This window comes from Emys orbicularis, chromosome 1 (genome assembly GCF_028017835.1).
Source record: "Emys orbicularis isolate rEmyOrb1 chromosome 1, rEmyOrb1.hap1, whole genome shotgun sequence".
Taxonomy (NCBI): domain Eukaryota; kingdom Metazoa; phylum Chordata; order Testudines; family Emydidae; genus Emys; species Emys orbicularis.
Genome location: NC_088683.1, coordinates 163,372,607 through 163,385,982, shown reverse-complemented (window position 1 = coordinate 163,385,982; position 13,376 = coordinate 163,372,607). Strand labels below are relative to the sequence as shown.

Here is a 13,376-nt window from a genome sequence, read left to right as displayed (position 1 = left end):
ACCAATGGGCTCAAGTTCATCATGTAAATGAAGGAGGTGCTTTTCCCTGCACTTGACTGTGAGGGGCTTCCTTTCACAGCCACACTCTCAGATGGGGTGTCTCAGTTTAACTCTCGGCTTTACTTACCAGTTTCTCCTCCTCTCTTTTTCTCTTGGCCTCTTCCAGTTCCCTCCTCCGTTCTGCTCGGTGAATTGCTCTCTCTTCCATGGCTAGAGAATTAGGACCAAGGGGACACGAGGATTAGTATATACGAGCTACAAGGCCATGGTAGCAGTTTGGGAACAGGACGAATGTGCAGTTCTGTCTCCAAACTCACACTCAAGCTTGGCTTGGCATGGTCAGTGTTGAGGAGCTCGGGTCCCGCCAGCTCTTCAGTCTGGCAGTGCAGTGGAGGACTTGTGGGAAGAGTTGGGAGTGCCTGACATTGGTTATGTCTGACCCCCTGTGGCCACCTCTCAGAGCAACATTGATGGGCTCTGGTAGGAGCCACGGCCAGAGTTTCTGTAACACAGAACCTTTAAGGAGGTAAATGCAGAGAATCTGTTCCTTTCCTCTTTCCCAGCCCTATGAGACACATGATGGCCTTAGTAAGAAGCTCTATATGTGGTCAGGATATGCTAAGGCAGAGGTTCTCAAACTGTGGTCCGAGCTCCATTCAGGTGGTTCCCGGATAGTTCCCTCTAAGGTGCGCGCCTGGGCGGCGGCACACAAGAGAATGAAGGGGCACCCACCTAATTAATGGAGCTGTGCAGATGTGGCTCCACTAATTAGGTGCCTGGACTCTAAAGAAGATGCACATGTAAGGTGAGGTGGTGGCCTTGGGGGGAATAGGGGGTAAGTGGGAGGGGGAAGTGGGGGTGGGGGGAATTTGGGACCTGCAGGGCTGAAGTGACCAGAGAAAGAGGTGACTTTCCCCAGCTCTAGGGCTGTGGCTGCCGGGGAGAGACCCCCCTCCTTCCCAGCATCAGCTCGGGGGTTGCCGCGGCGGAGGAGAGAGGGCACATCCATCGCATTAGAAAGGTAAGACTACTGATATTAAAATATGAGTTGTGTGCATTTATTTGTAGAATAAAAAAAGGTAATTATTATTAAAGTTTTTTTTTATAGAGAGCTTTTATCCAAAGCGTTTTACAATAGTTAGCTAACGGTACAAACAACATTTGGAAAGATCATTAAGTGGTCCGCCAAGACCCTCAGCAATTTTCAAGTTGTCTGCGGAAAAAAAGTTTGAGAACCACTGTGCTAAGGATATTGAGCAGATAATACAAGAGTGCAGGTTCAATATAATGGTACAGGACATTCTACAAGCAGCCCTTCTCCATCCCTGGAAGTGGCCAGTTTAGGTGTAGCAGAGTGTTCACACGGATTTTGCTTGAGAAGATACGCAATGCTTCCTTGCGGTGCTTGGGGAATCATTCAATGTGGTTATAAATTATTCCAGCATCCACAACAGTCTCATGTAGCTAGTCAGCAAAAATGACCCACACCTGGGGTAACTAATACAAAAGGAGACTCAATCCCCCAGAAGGCCTCATGTCTTTGCAATTTTGTTTTTACTGAATGGATGTGCTTGTCCATTGAAGCCTCTGCCAGCAGAAGAGACACCTCACATTGGAAATAAACCCTGCCTAGATGGTCAGCTTCCACCCATCAGATCCGGGATCACAAAAAGCCCTGGGGGTTCACGTATCTGAGTGAACAATTGATTTGAGACCAGAGGTTAGTCCATGGCAGAGTGATTGGGCTGACTTTTGACCTCTACTGTTCAAAGTCACAGCTTACCATGTACTAGAGTTAAAACGGCGAGAACTAAGAGAGAGAGAGAGGGCATAAGCTAAAAAGGCCTCTCAGCAAATGTCAGCCTGATGCATGTATCATAGCAAAGCTCCTACCCAAGGTTTTAAGATGGGCATCTCTTATTGAGAGGAGAAAGCTGGGTTATGGGCATGATAGGAGAGGCCTTTGCTCTACACTCCTCAAAAGCGATGAGTTTTGTCCTAAGTACAAAAAGACAAAGTGTCCAAGGATGGGACTGAATAGATTCACTCTCCCTGTGGTAACTGAAAACGGACTTACAAGGCCGGGAACAGAGAGAGAGAGTTGCCAGCATGACAATGAAGAGTCAATCGGGCACGGTCCCTAGGTTTTACCCTTCTATGCTCAGGCCATCCACATAAAACATCCTTGTCACAGCGTGGCTGGCACTTTAAAAGGAGATGGGTCTCAGCCAGTGCTTAATTTGTGCCAGGGCTGAGCCCCAGCACCGCTAGGCTTCCCAGTTCGTAGCCCCGGCACCTCGGGGCTTGCTGCATCAGTTATACATGTAAAAAAATTGCTTGAGCCTCAGCACGTCTTTCATTATAAATTAAGCACTGGTCTCAGCCCCAGCTGTGACATTGCCAACTGTACTCCCCAGGTGGGGACATGTGACCAGTGGGTCATGTGATTCAATCAGGGCCTCTTGGATAAATGAGGGAGAGGCCTGGATAGAGAGGTGACCCGGAGGTAGCAGGGGAGAGAAACTTCATCAGTGGCCCAGCTGCTGAGAGCAGCTAGGCTCTTGCAGGGACCCTGAGAAACCAGGAAAGCAGCAGAGGGGTTTGCCTGATGACCTCTTGGAGCCAGAGAATTGGACAAGGCAGGCAGAGGCCTGGGTAGGAAAAGCCTGGGAGTGGCTGCTTCAATTATTTTTGAGACCTTAAGGATGGTTTGAATTATTCTGAACTTTATGTTAATAAACCAGACCCCAAGAAGGGCTGCTCTTATTGGACTTGTGACAAGAGTCCAGGAGGGGAAACTGAGGCAGAGTGCCACAGAGCTGCCACAAGGGGGTGCTTAGGAGGCAGCTCTTATTGCAACCCTCAACAGCCATCCTCTCCATCCTACAATGGCTGGGGCTGTTATCTCCCTTACCAATAAAAACTGGCAGTACTCATCAGTCAGACTTTGAGAACAGTCCCTTGGAGAATTTTTTTCCCCGATCCTTCTGTTTGGGTGCAGAGGTGCAATGCAATCTCCAAGAGACCTGGACAGATTGGCTGGTGAGAGAGGTAAAATCCAAGGGTTCAGTCCTGGAGGCGTTACTCATGCAAGCAGCTTCCTTGGCTTACTCACAAGGACTTCAGGATGGAGCTCTTCATGTTATTCTGACTCTTGGGGTATGTGTACAGTTATTGAGATGCCACTGCTTCTCACATGGCTTTTGTGAGATCAGTTGAAATGCAGCACTCTCATTGGTCAGCAGAGAGGGTGAAATCATCATCAAGGTGTCATAGTGCTCATGACCTCATCTCTCCTGTATGTTCTGTCAGAGCTAGTCTTTGCCCCTCAGTGTCAGAGTGAGGCAGTGACAGGTGCAGTCAACAACCAAAGGCAGTTCAGTCTTTTTATCACAGTAAAGAAATTGCTTCCCCAGTTCTGCCAGGGATTTCCCAGCCAGGCGGTTTTGCTGTTAGAGATGGGCCCAAGTCAAATGGATCTGGATTTTGATCCCCTCCTTCAAAGACTTGCGTGGGGGGAGAGGAGGGGGTTGGTTCAGCCGCATCTCTAGTTGATACAGTGATAACAACAGAGCAGGGCAGTGGGAACCATCACAAAAGCATCTCATCTTCCAATAGGTAAGTGCAATGAGTCACTGGACTGTACTTAGCAGGAGTTAGTAGGGAGTGAGGGAGAGAAAGAAGAGGCTCACAGGTCTCCCTGAGATCTCACTAACTGATGTACCCATAATAAACACTAGAGATGGGACTGGGGTGCTAAATTCAGATCCAGATTTCAAACACCGTAGTGTCTGAATCCTGGGTTTGGTTGGATTCATTATAGGGATTGGGGGGCGAGGGTGAATAGCTCTGAAATTCTGGTCCAGATCCTGGTTTAGATGCAAAACCTCCCCAGAGTTTGGGAGTCCTTTGATCTGTGAATTTGGTTCAGGCACCTCCCCAGTTAGTACAGCCCGATACTGGCTGAAATGAGGCAGCTTGAGAGAAAGTAAGAGACACAGGTAATGACCGAGGTGTTAAATCTATGCAACACAGCACAGAAAGGACACATGGGCTGAGGGGACTTGATGAGTGTTGATACATTTCTGCCAGGGAACAGAATAAAGAGCGAACAGGAATTATTCACGGCTTCACATGGTAGTAGGAGCAGTAGCAACGGCCAAAGCCAAAGAGGGGGAAACAGAGCTGAGACACTAGGGAAATATATTAACAGTGATAGGGATTGGTTATTGGAATAAACTAGCAGGGGCAGTTCCACCAGTGCAGAGATTCATGAACAGCTGAGGAAAGGCTTTAGCACAAATGGCATTTGGGTGGGATTTTTAATAGTCCCTAAGTGAGGTAGGAGCATAATCAAAATCAATGGGACTTGTATCCCAGGGCACTTTTGCAGATCCCACCCATAGTCATTAAGCAGGCTTCAGACACGATGATCTATTGTCCATAACTATTTATCAATGTTTTTCTCTCCTTTTCTCATGTATAGTTTTCTCTCTTTCATACAGTTCCTTTCCTATCTGTCTCTCCCTTCATGCCTGTCTTGAACTTTCTGGCTTAGTGGATCTTCTATTCTATATTAGTTTGCCTCTTTTTAATAATTGCAAAGCATCTTGGTTAAGCTTGATTTTTTTTTTTTTTTGTCCCGAGGATGTTTCCTGGCCCTACTGTGCATGATTTTATGGACTCCGTTGCCTTGAATGGAACCAGAAAACTAGTTGTAAAAGGAAGAACAAGGATTCAATTCTGGTGGAAGTTGAGTGGTTGAATAGACAGGCACAAATAGTGGACTGGGGAAATGCAGCAACCCCATAGGGGAGCTGCAATTCAAAAGGGCTGTCTCAGTGGGGATGTCACATTGGCGATGGCACCATATTTCTATCACTGTCTTTCATGTCCCAGGCCCTTGGGGTCAGGCTGGGGGATAGGGAGGCAGAGCCAAAACCAAGCCAACTGTACCATTTTGCTAGACTAATTAAACTTCTCTGCACAGGTCTCACAATGACAAGCATCTCCAACCTACAAAGAGGGAGAGGCACAAAGTGCTGCAGCAAGAGACTGGGGCCCATAAGCAAAGCAGCCCAGGCCCCTCAGGGCAGCATCAGCCACTCCTCACAAAGAACCATCTCCCACTGATGCATGTTAAAGGGAATCAGGTGCCAGGACTCTGGAAAGTGGATGCTGAGAGATCTATGGAGCACAGGAGCTGGATTAGCCAAAATAAATGCTGCCTCTCCCCTAAGGGGATTTCCTGCACATGCAAATGCAGGTTCAGGTATTACTTAGCTGGGAAGGAGGGGCATGGCTGAGAGCAGTGGGTCTGGAAGGTAACTTCCCATCTGGTGTGATCTTAGAGGATGGTCTGGAGGAACAAACTAAGATAGCCTGTATTGTTAGAGATGGAATAACATTAGTCCCAAGTGGCCTAGAACAGCCTTGGAGCTCCTCAGGGCTAAGCAGATGGCACCAGCTGATCCTTATTTGTGACCTTAGCAATGGTTAGCATGTGAAACTAGATTTGGACTCTAAGGAGAATCCAGCTGTAAGTACCTACCAAAATCTGTGGTTACTTCCTTTGTCCTATGGTGGTACTGCAATGGGGTGTCCACCTCACACAAGGCAGAGCAGATTATTAGGACAGTTAACCTGACAGGCTGCACCTGGGGGACAGCCAGGACTGAAAGACTAATTGATGATGAAGCCCAGCTGGGCAGGGGCAGGCTGAGCTTGTATACAGCCAGCAAGCTGAGACCAGAAGGGGGCTGCAGGGAAACAGTCTGCAGTTGTTCTCTGGAAGAAGGGAGGTGTGTGTGGGGCTACACAGTCTGGTGAGAAGTCAGAGGGGGAAATAGCCTCTAGTTACTCCCCGCGAGAAGGAGTAAGGGCTGGTAAACCCAGAGAAGGGGGGCCAGAGACTAAAGCAGGGAAGTAGGAAGGCATCTAGGAAAATAGCAGCAGTGTCTGGGAGGAAGCAGACTGTAGTTGCTAGACATGAGGTCCCTGGACTAGAACCTGGAGTAGTGGGTGGGTCTGGGTTCCCCACCAGCTGCTGGAAGAGTAGCACTGGACCTGCCCCTGGACTGGAAGACTGTCTGGAGCAGCACGAGAACAGCTGGTCCAGTGATATTTTGATACTGTAGAAGGGGAGGACTGTACAGTGGCCTGACCGGAAGGCTCAGCCACGAAGAGGAAGGGGGAGTTCTGGGATGGGAGGAGGAGCACGGTGTGAGCAACTGTGGGAAGTGGGGGCATCAGACCGGAATAGAGCTAATCCCCAGACATGGCCACCAGATGTCCCCGTGGTGAGTAATGAACCCTGTGACAGGTATCAAGTATCAGAGGGGTAGCTGTGTTAGTCTGGATCTGTAAAAAGCGACAGAGTCCTGTGGCACCTTATAGACTAACAGACATATTGGAGCATACGTCTGACGAAGTGGGTATTCACTTATGCTCCAATACGTCTGTTAGTCTATAACAGGGGTTGGCAACGTTTGGCACGCGGCTCGCCAGGGTAAGCACCCTAGCGGGCCGGGCCAGTTTATTTACCTGCTGACGCGGCAGGTTCGGCCGATCGCGGCCCCCACTAGCCGCGGTTTGCCGTCCCGGGCCAATGGGGGCGGCGGGAAGCAGCGCGGGCGAGGGATGTGCTGGCCGCGGCTTCCCACCGCCCCCATTGGCCCGGGACGGCAAACCGCGGCCAGTGGGGGCCGCGATCGGCCGAACCTGCCGCGTCAGCAGGTAAATAAACTGGCCCGGCCCGCTAGGGTGCTTACCCTGGCGAGCCGCGTGCCAAACGTTGCCGACCCCGGTCTATAAGGTGCCACAGGACTCTTTATCGCTTGTGATAGGTATCGTAGATTGCTCTATGTTGTCTGAAGAACATCTGCTATTTTACACTCTGCAATGGAACAGGTCTGAGCAGCACCTGATCCTGCATTGTGTTCTCTTGATTATAATTTAGTCACAGGGATGTCTGTAGAGAAACACCCATTAATGCTGGAGAAGTGCTTACGCGCCTAGAGCAGCAGAGAGTCTGAGTGAAGCAAAGTGTGGGATATCTAGGCTCATGCACTAAAGATGCTGAAGACACACTTGGGCGCTGAAAAGACTGCAGTCAGGCAGGCACCACAGCCAAAAAACTATGTTACTGAATTTTTGTTATTCCTAGGTCTGTTTAAAATATTACTATGGCCACATTTTGGGAAACCTTTCAAGCAGGCTAAGGCCTTACATAAGTTTATACAACGCTACAGGTCCCTGGGAATGGTTAAAGAAACCTGATCTTGCTTTAATAAATGCAACCTCCTCATCTCTGATGACATTTACACACCACTTGATATAGACTGCAGGGGGGAAGGGTGTGAAATCACATGGGATGGCAAATGGGAAGGGAAGCCAGACAGCTTTTGTCTCTACAGCTTTAGCCTGCAGTGAAAGGGATAAAGCGTGAAGTGAACAAGATGCCAGCTCTATAATTTCTTGTGGAAAAATCGAGCATGGTCTTTGGGGACAACAACTCACTTTGGTTTACTGACCACAAACCACAGAACTTGCAAGGACCCATATGCTCCAAATGCCTGACTTGGATATTAAGGGCCAGACCCTGTAACAAGCTGCAGTGCACGCTTAAAGCAACCCATCCTGTTGTTGTTTAGTAGCTTTGATCCTGCTGGGAGGGGACTGAGTGGGTTTTGCTCATGCACTGTTGAACACCCATATGGAGGAGGGATGTGGACAGGAAAGAGATGCTATTCTCTGGGAAGAGGGCAGGAATGGCCTTTACTACCAAGCAGAACGATACCTTTCAGTATGGGATGAGCTGAGGTCAGCAGATTTGAGCTCCTCCTGCTTTGGGTCACTTTCTTTGTGCTCTCTGGCCCCAAAGGCACAGGTGAACTGTGAAGTGAAAGAGAAAAGAAACTAGTATCATCACCTTCCATAGCAAGGAGGCTTTGTGTATAATAATCAAGGGTGAGAGTCGGGATTCATGGCTTCTATTCTGTTTTGCTGCAGTCTCATTGTGTGACCTTGGGGAAATCACTCAGCCTCTCTCGGTCCCAGTTTCCCCATCTGTAAAACAGGGTTAATGACATATTCCTACATCACAAGAGGGTTGTGAGACTCAAGTAATTAGCGCCTGTGAAGTGTTTTAAGATCCTTGGCTGAAGGATGTTACAGAAGCACAAAGTACTGATAGTATTGTTGTACTAAATAAATCCACTTTGCTCCTATCTTTAACAACAATAGAGCATTTTGCATCCCAAGGTGCCTTACAAGTTTAACATGCCTTTGGAGCAATGCAAAACAGTCAGAGCAGCATCAAGGATCTGGCCCAGCTAACACCAGGCTTGGCACTGGCTCAAAAGGAAGAGCAACACCTAGTGCACCATTAACACCACTTTCAGCTGCACAGAGGTATTACATGGAGGTCTACCATGCAAGTGCTGACCCAAATGACCTTGTTCGGCTTGTGAGCGGGAGTAAGGTGCTCTGGATAGTACAGTCCACCCGCACTATGGCTCAGTAAGGTGGCTGTACCTTAAAGATGACACACTCTTGCAGCTTGACGGATCCCCTCTCTTCAGCATTTTTTCCTTAGTTTTTGGGACTGGATTGTTGAGTGCCATGGTGACAGCTGTGGCTTGCTCCGCCTCTTGCTTAGCCCTCCTCAGCCGTTGGTTTTCCTGCAGTTCGAGGATCACCTCCTGCTGTTCTTGAAGCTGCCTCCTCTGCTCCTCAATCAGCTGCTGCTGGAAGGCATGGCGGTGCTCAAAGTGGCCCCTGAAGGCAGGGGCCACTTTTTTGCCAGGTGCCCCAAACCATTGTATGGGACTGACTGTTTGATTACTGGATTCGGCGTGATCCTGTGAATTCACAGCAGCGTGTTGTAGGGTAACCTGCCAGGCATACTTGGGCTTCTTGCATGAACGAAGACTGGGGGTCTGACCAGCACCCCGACAACAGGGTTCTACCGGATTGATGGGCTCCTCCTGAAGAAGGGGCGTTTCAGTCACCTGCAAGGGAAGGATTCTGCACTGACTGAAGTCAAGACCTCTGCTGCCCTTGAAGAGCTAGGAGCATTTTTCTGAATGGAGCAACAGTGAAATCAGTCTGAGAGGCAGGGTAACCTCAGGTGTGTACTCTCGATACAATTCTTACCAATAGTAGTGCTGTCCCAGGGTGGGAGGAGGTACAGGAGCTACAAGGTAGCTCTACACCATCCAAGACTCCTGAACTGGCCAAGTCCATCTGGTTTATGGCTGGTATGTACCCCTGAGGCATCAGACAGGATTCTTATGGGGAGGCCCTGTGGCTCAGAATTTTTGTAATGCAGTTGATGACACGGGGGATATTAATTCAGTGAGAGGGTCTAAACCCAAACAACGTTAATGCAATCTTATTTGGACTGAGGTGTTCTGATTAGGCATTAAGGCTAAGATTAAAAGAAATGCAGCTGCGACAAGGTGGTCTACAGGACCAATCTATCTGGCTAATTAAGGAAAACGTAAAAGGGACTGATTCACTATGATACTACTCTGGCTTTACACCACAGACCTGCACTGAAATTAAAGTAGTTACATGATCATAGAATTAGAGCATAGTGACAAACCAGGCCCAGACTTTAAGACACGTGGCCTTCCCTCTTAGAATTGTATGATTAGGGAATACTTGAGTCTCAGATCTACTTCCTAGGCCAAATTCTGCCCTCAATTACAAACATGACGCTCCCATTAGAATGGTGTATCTCAGTGAAGAAACTGTCCCACTGGGGTTGCAAAGATGGAACTGGGGAATTTTGCTTTCACTTATCCCCATGCAACCCCACTGAGCTCAGAAGTTACACTGGTGTAAGTGCAGGAAAAGTCTGGCCTGACGGGAATATATATTCATTTTTTATTTTTTATCTATATTATGGTAGCACCTAGAGGCCCCAATCAAGTATCAGGGCCCTATTATGCTAGGAACGATACACACCTAAGGAAGATGGTCCTGCCCGACAGCTTACAATGCAATTGTGCACACACTTATTCTTTTCTTTGATGTGCATTACCTGGACACTTCCTGGGCCAAATTCAGCTCTCGCATTCTTTAAAGTCGAGAGGGTTGCACTCTGTTTAACCAAGGGCAGAATTTAGCACTTTCTTCTAATACCCTGGTTTTAGTCAACCTATATGGTTCTTTGGCATATTGAGTCATTTAAAAAAAAAAAAAAAAAAGTGACTTTAATCTCCCTTCAAAAGAGATCCCGAGGGCGCATGCCTCAACTTGGTAGCCGATATATGGTGGGATTATACTTTGAAAGCACTAGAGGCGGATTTATTTTTTTAAAGTCTACTACCTTCCCATCCACCTCTGATCTTTAAAGACTTGTTTCTAGAGTGCCTGAACTACTGCTGGAATGTGCACGTGACATCGCAGGTACATGAAGCTGCACTAGGAGAGTGCCCGTCCCTGTGTCATAAAACACCACAGAGGTTAACTTTTAGAGCTATGATTAATCACTGTGGGAGGGACTGGGATGAGGAACCATATGGGAAAGAACTTTACCTCCTCTTGCCTCACAGATTGATCCTGGGTCACCTGTCTCATCCTGGTCCTGCCGACATCCCATGATCCGTCTGTGCCAAGTTTCCCCACTGATGCTGCCTCCAGCAGCTGCGCCATCTTCTTCCTAGTTTCCTCCTGTCTCAATTGTAGCTCTCTCTTTTCAGCCTCGGCTCGGCTCCAGAGCTGCCACTCAATAAAGCAGCACCGTAAAACCTGTTTCCGGTTATGCTCAATAGCCAACTGTTTTTTCCTGGAAAATAAAGCACTTCCATTAACAACAGACATTGAACAGGCCTCTCTCCTAGCCTGCTTAAAATTAATATACCCCACTCTTATCTAGCACTTCTCATCAGTGGATCTCCAAGGGCTTTACAAAGGAACTGAGTGTCATTATCCCCATTTTAAAGATGGGGAAATGGAGACACCAAGACCTGAAGTGACTTGCCCAAGGACACCCAGCAGGCTAGTGGCAGAGCTGGGCCTAAAGCCCAGGTCTCCCGAGTCCCATCCCAGTGCTCTATCCATTAGGCCACACTGTCTCTCCAGGTGGTGGCATTTACCAAATGGGTGGAGCAATCCAGAACAGGTCATAAGATTTCATATTTTTCTGAGTTCTGCTTGATATCACTTGATTCTGGAAGACTTTTAAAACCATCAACTATTTAAATATAGTTCTTTAAATATATTTTCCTGCTTGTTTTACAGTCCCCATCCATTCTTATCTTTGTGCTATAAGAGGAGTAAAAGGGATACACTGTTGCCCTCTCCAGCTGTCTGGAGGTGAGGGATAGCCCCACTTGCAGAATATGCTGCTGTCTATGGGGAGTCCAACCAGCAAGCTCCTTCTTGAAGGCATCAGGCCTAACTAATCGCTGATGTAACTCCAATCGATGAGTGGATTAATCAGGGATGAATTTGGCTCTTCACGTGCTTGGGGCCTGGAGGAAAGAGTGAGCCAATGAGGGAGGTTCCACGAAGGACACCCAAACAGAGAAACTGGAGGTTGTTGGAAAGAGGTGTTCAAGTCCCTGCTCAGATCCAGCTTCGTTTCAGTCTATGCCATGGTGTCTCCAACTGCAGGTGACGAGTAGATTTACTAGAAACAAGGCTTTCCACATGCTCATAAACAGACCAGACCATTTCACAACCCTCCGCTTAGCACTAGACTCTGTTTGAAGGCTGCTAGCTTCCATGTGAGAAGGAGGCATTCCATAGGCTAAGGGGCACTACCTGTTTTGATCCCTGAGATGAGTCTCCAACTGCTCAGTCTCTTGCTTCAACTTCTGGACCCATGTATAGTCCCTCCAGGCTCGCAGGGCCTTCAGCTGGCACTTCCAGTCAGCAAGCGCCCTGGCTTTCCCCATTTTAATCCTATGATCCAGAATGAATTTGTACCAAGCGGAGAAATGCTGCTGTAGGCACTGCAGTGAAAAGGTGTATAGAGCCAGTGAGCACGAACATTTCATCACACAAATGCTGATCCTCACAATCCTTCCCTTGGCCTTTCCTTTTGAACAACCTTATATCTTCAAACCCCCAGCAAACACTTCCGGAGGGTGGAGAACTAATGTGAAGAGAGCAATGCTTATTGTGCAGTTCTACTGTGAAAACTGACTGTAAAAATAGCATCATGGGACTCCATGTTTATTGTTTCATGGTGACTCCAAAGCAAAATGTGCTCAGTTTACAAGTAAAAAGGAATAAACCATGAGAGAGAAATATAAATTCTAGAATCAGGATTGTCCCTAAATCTAGAAAGCATAAGATTCTAGAGAAGACTGCCCTCTATGTAGAACTTTTTCAAATTACTCCATAAACTATAAGCTGCTCTTTAAAGACCAAGCACAAACAAGACAATTCCCAGTGCTAAAATTTACAATGTGACCTAATCTTACTGTCATCACTGGGAAGCTAAAGTTTTCTCCCAAGGAGTAATCATACTGGCTACCTCTAGGAGTGATTTACCTTGGACAGAAGAGCAATTTGCTATCTAATCTACCTCTTAATTCTAGCCCTGTCACTGGAGATGCTGTTCATTTTGATCCTCCAAGTGGGTCAGCTCATAACAATTCCTCAGCTGTTCCTCTTCTGTCATAATGTACTGTGTTAATTGCATCAACATTCTCAGACATGGAAATCCAAACAGAGAATTATGCAGAGGACAAAATGTCAACACGCTAGCTACTTAAGTTAATAATGAAGGATTCATTATTGCTTATCTCTGCTCAGCTGTAGTTTCTGCCCTTGAAAATGTACAGCTCAGATTATACCAGTCATAAATCCCCCTGTAGTTTCATTTGGACTCTTCGCTCCCTGTTTTAAATTGTGGTGTAGTGTTGCTGTGCACATTCCCTCCAGCAGCAGTAGCATTTGAGTTATAGACAAAGTGATCCTTTGGGATAGCTGGCTTCTCAATTTGAGTGCTATGGGATTCTTCTGTATTAAATGTGCTACAGGTATATATGATGTAAGTGATGATTCCTTCTATATTAATTAAAAATATATTATGGGGTCATTCATGTTGCCACATGAGGAACCTTATTCCTTATAATGAGTTTACTCACTCTATAGGGTGTTCAATACAAAAGGGTCTTTTCATTTCCAGATGTTTAATAAACCTAAATTTTTAGCACAGACTTTGTCTTGCTGTTTGAGACTTTCCCTTCCACTCTGCAAACTCTGTCTTTGACAATTAGCAGAAACAGCAAGGGAAACGTCTGGGGAAACATATAGAAGTTCCTGTGCCTGCATCTGTGTTTCATGAGACAAAGTGTAGTTGGTCTCGGCATGCAAGTCTGTAAGACAGATGGTTTCCTATTGGCTGTTTTAAC

At 47.2% G+C, this 13,376-nt stretch overlaps 1 protein-coding gene across 1 annotated transcript in view; it reads right to left on the bottom strand.

Annotated features, from left to right (window-relative positions):
* CCDC191 (coiled-coil domain containing 191) overlaps nt 1-13,376 on the bottom strand; it is a 35,677-nt gene that overhangs the window by 6,516 nt on the left and 15,785 nt on the right. Inside the window, exons 8-12 of the mRNA XM_065414359.1 lie at nt 11,776-11,966; nt 10,546-10,795; nt 8,536-9,011; nt 7,799-7,893; nt 128-210 (exon numbers count right to left, since the gene is read on the bottom strand). Of these exons, the coding sequence (XP_065270431.1) occupies nt 128-210; nt 7,799-7,893; nt 8,536-9,011; nt 10,546-10,795; nt 11,776-11,966 (1,095 nt within the window). The remainder of the gene's footprint in view (nt 1-127; nt 211-7,798; nt 7,894-8,535; nt 9,012-10,545; nt 10,796-11,775; nt 11,967-13,376) is intronic.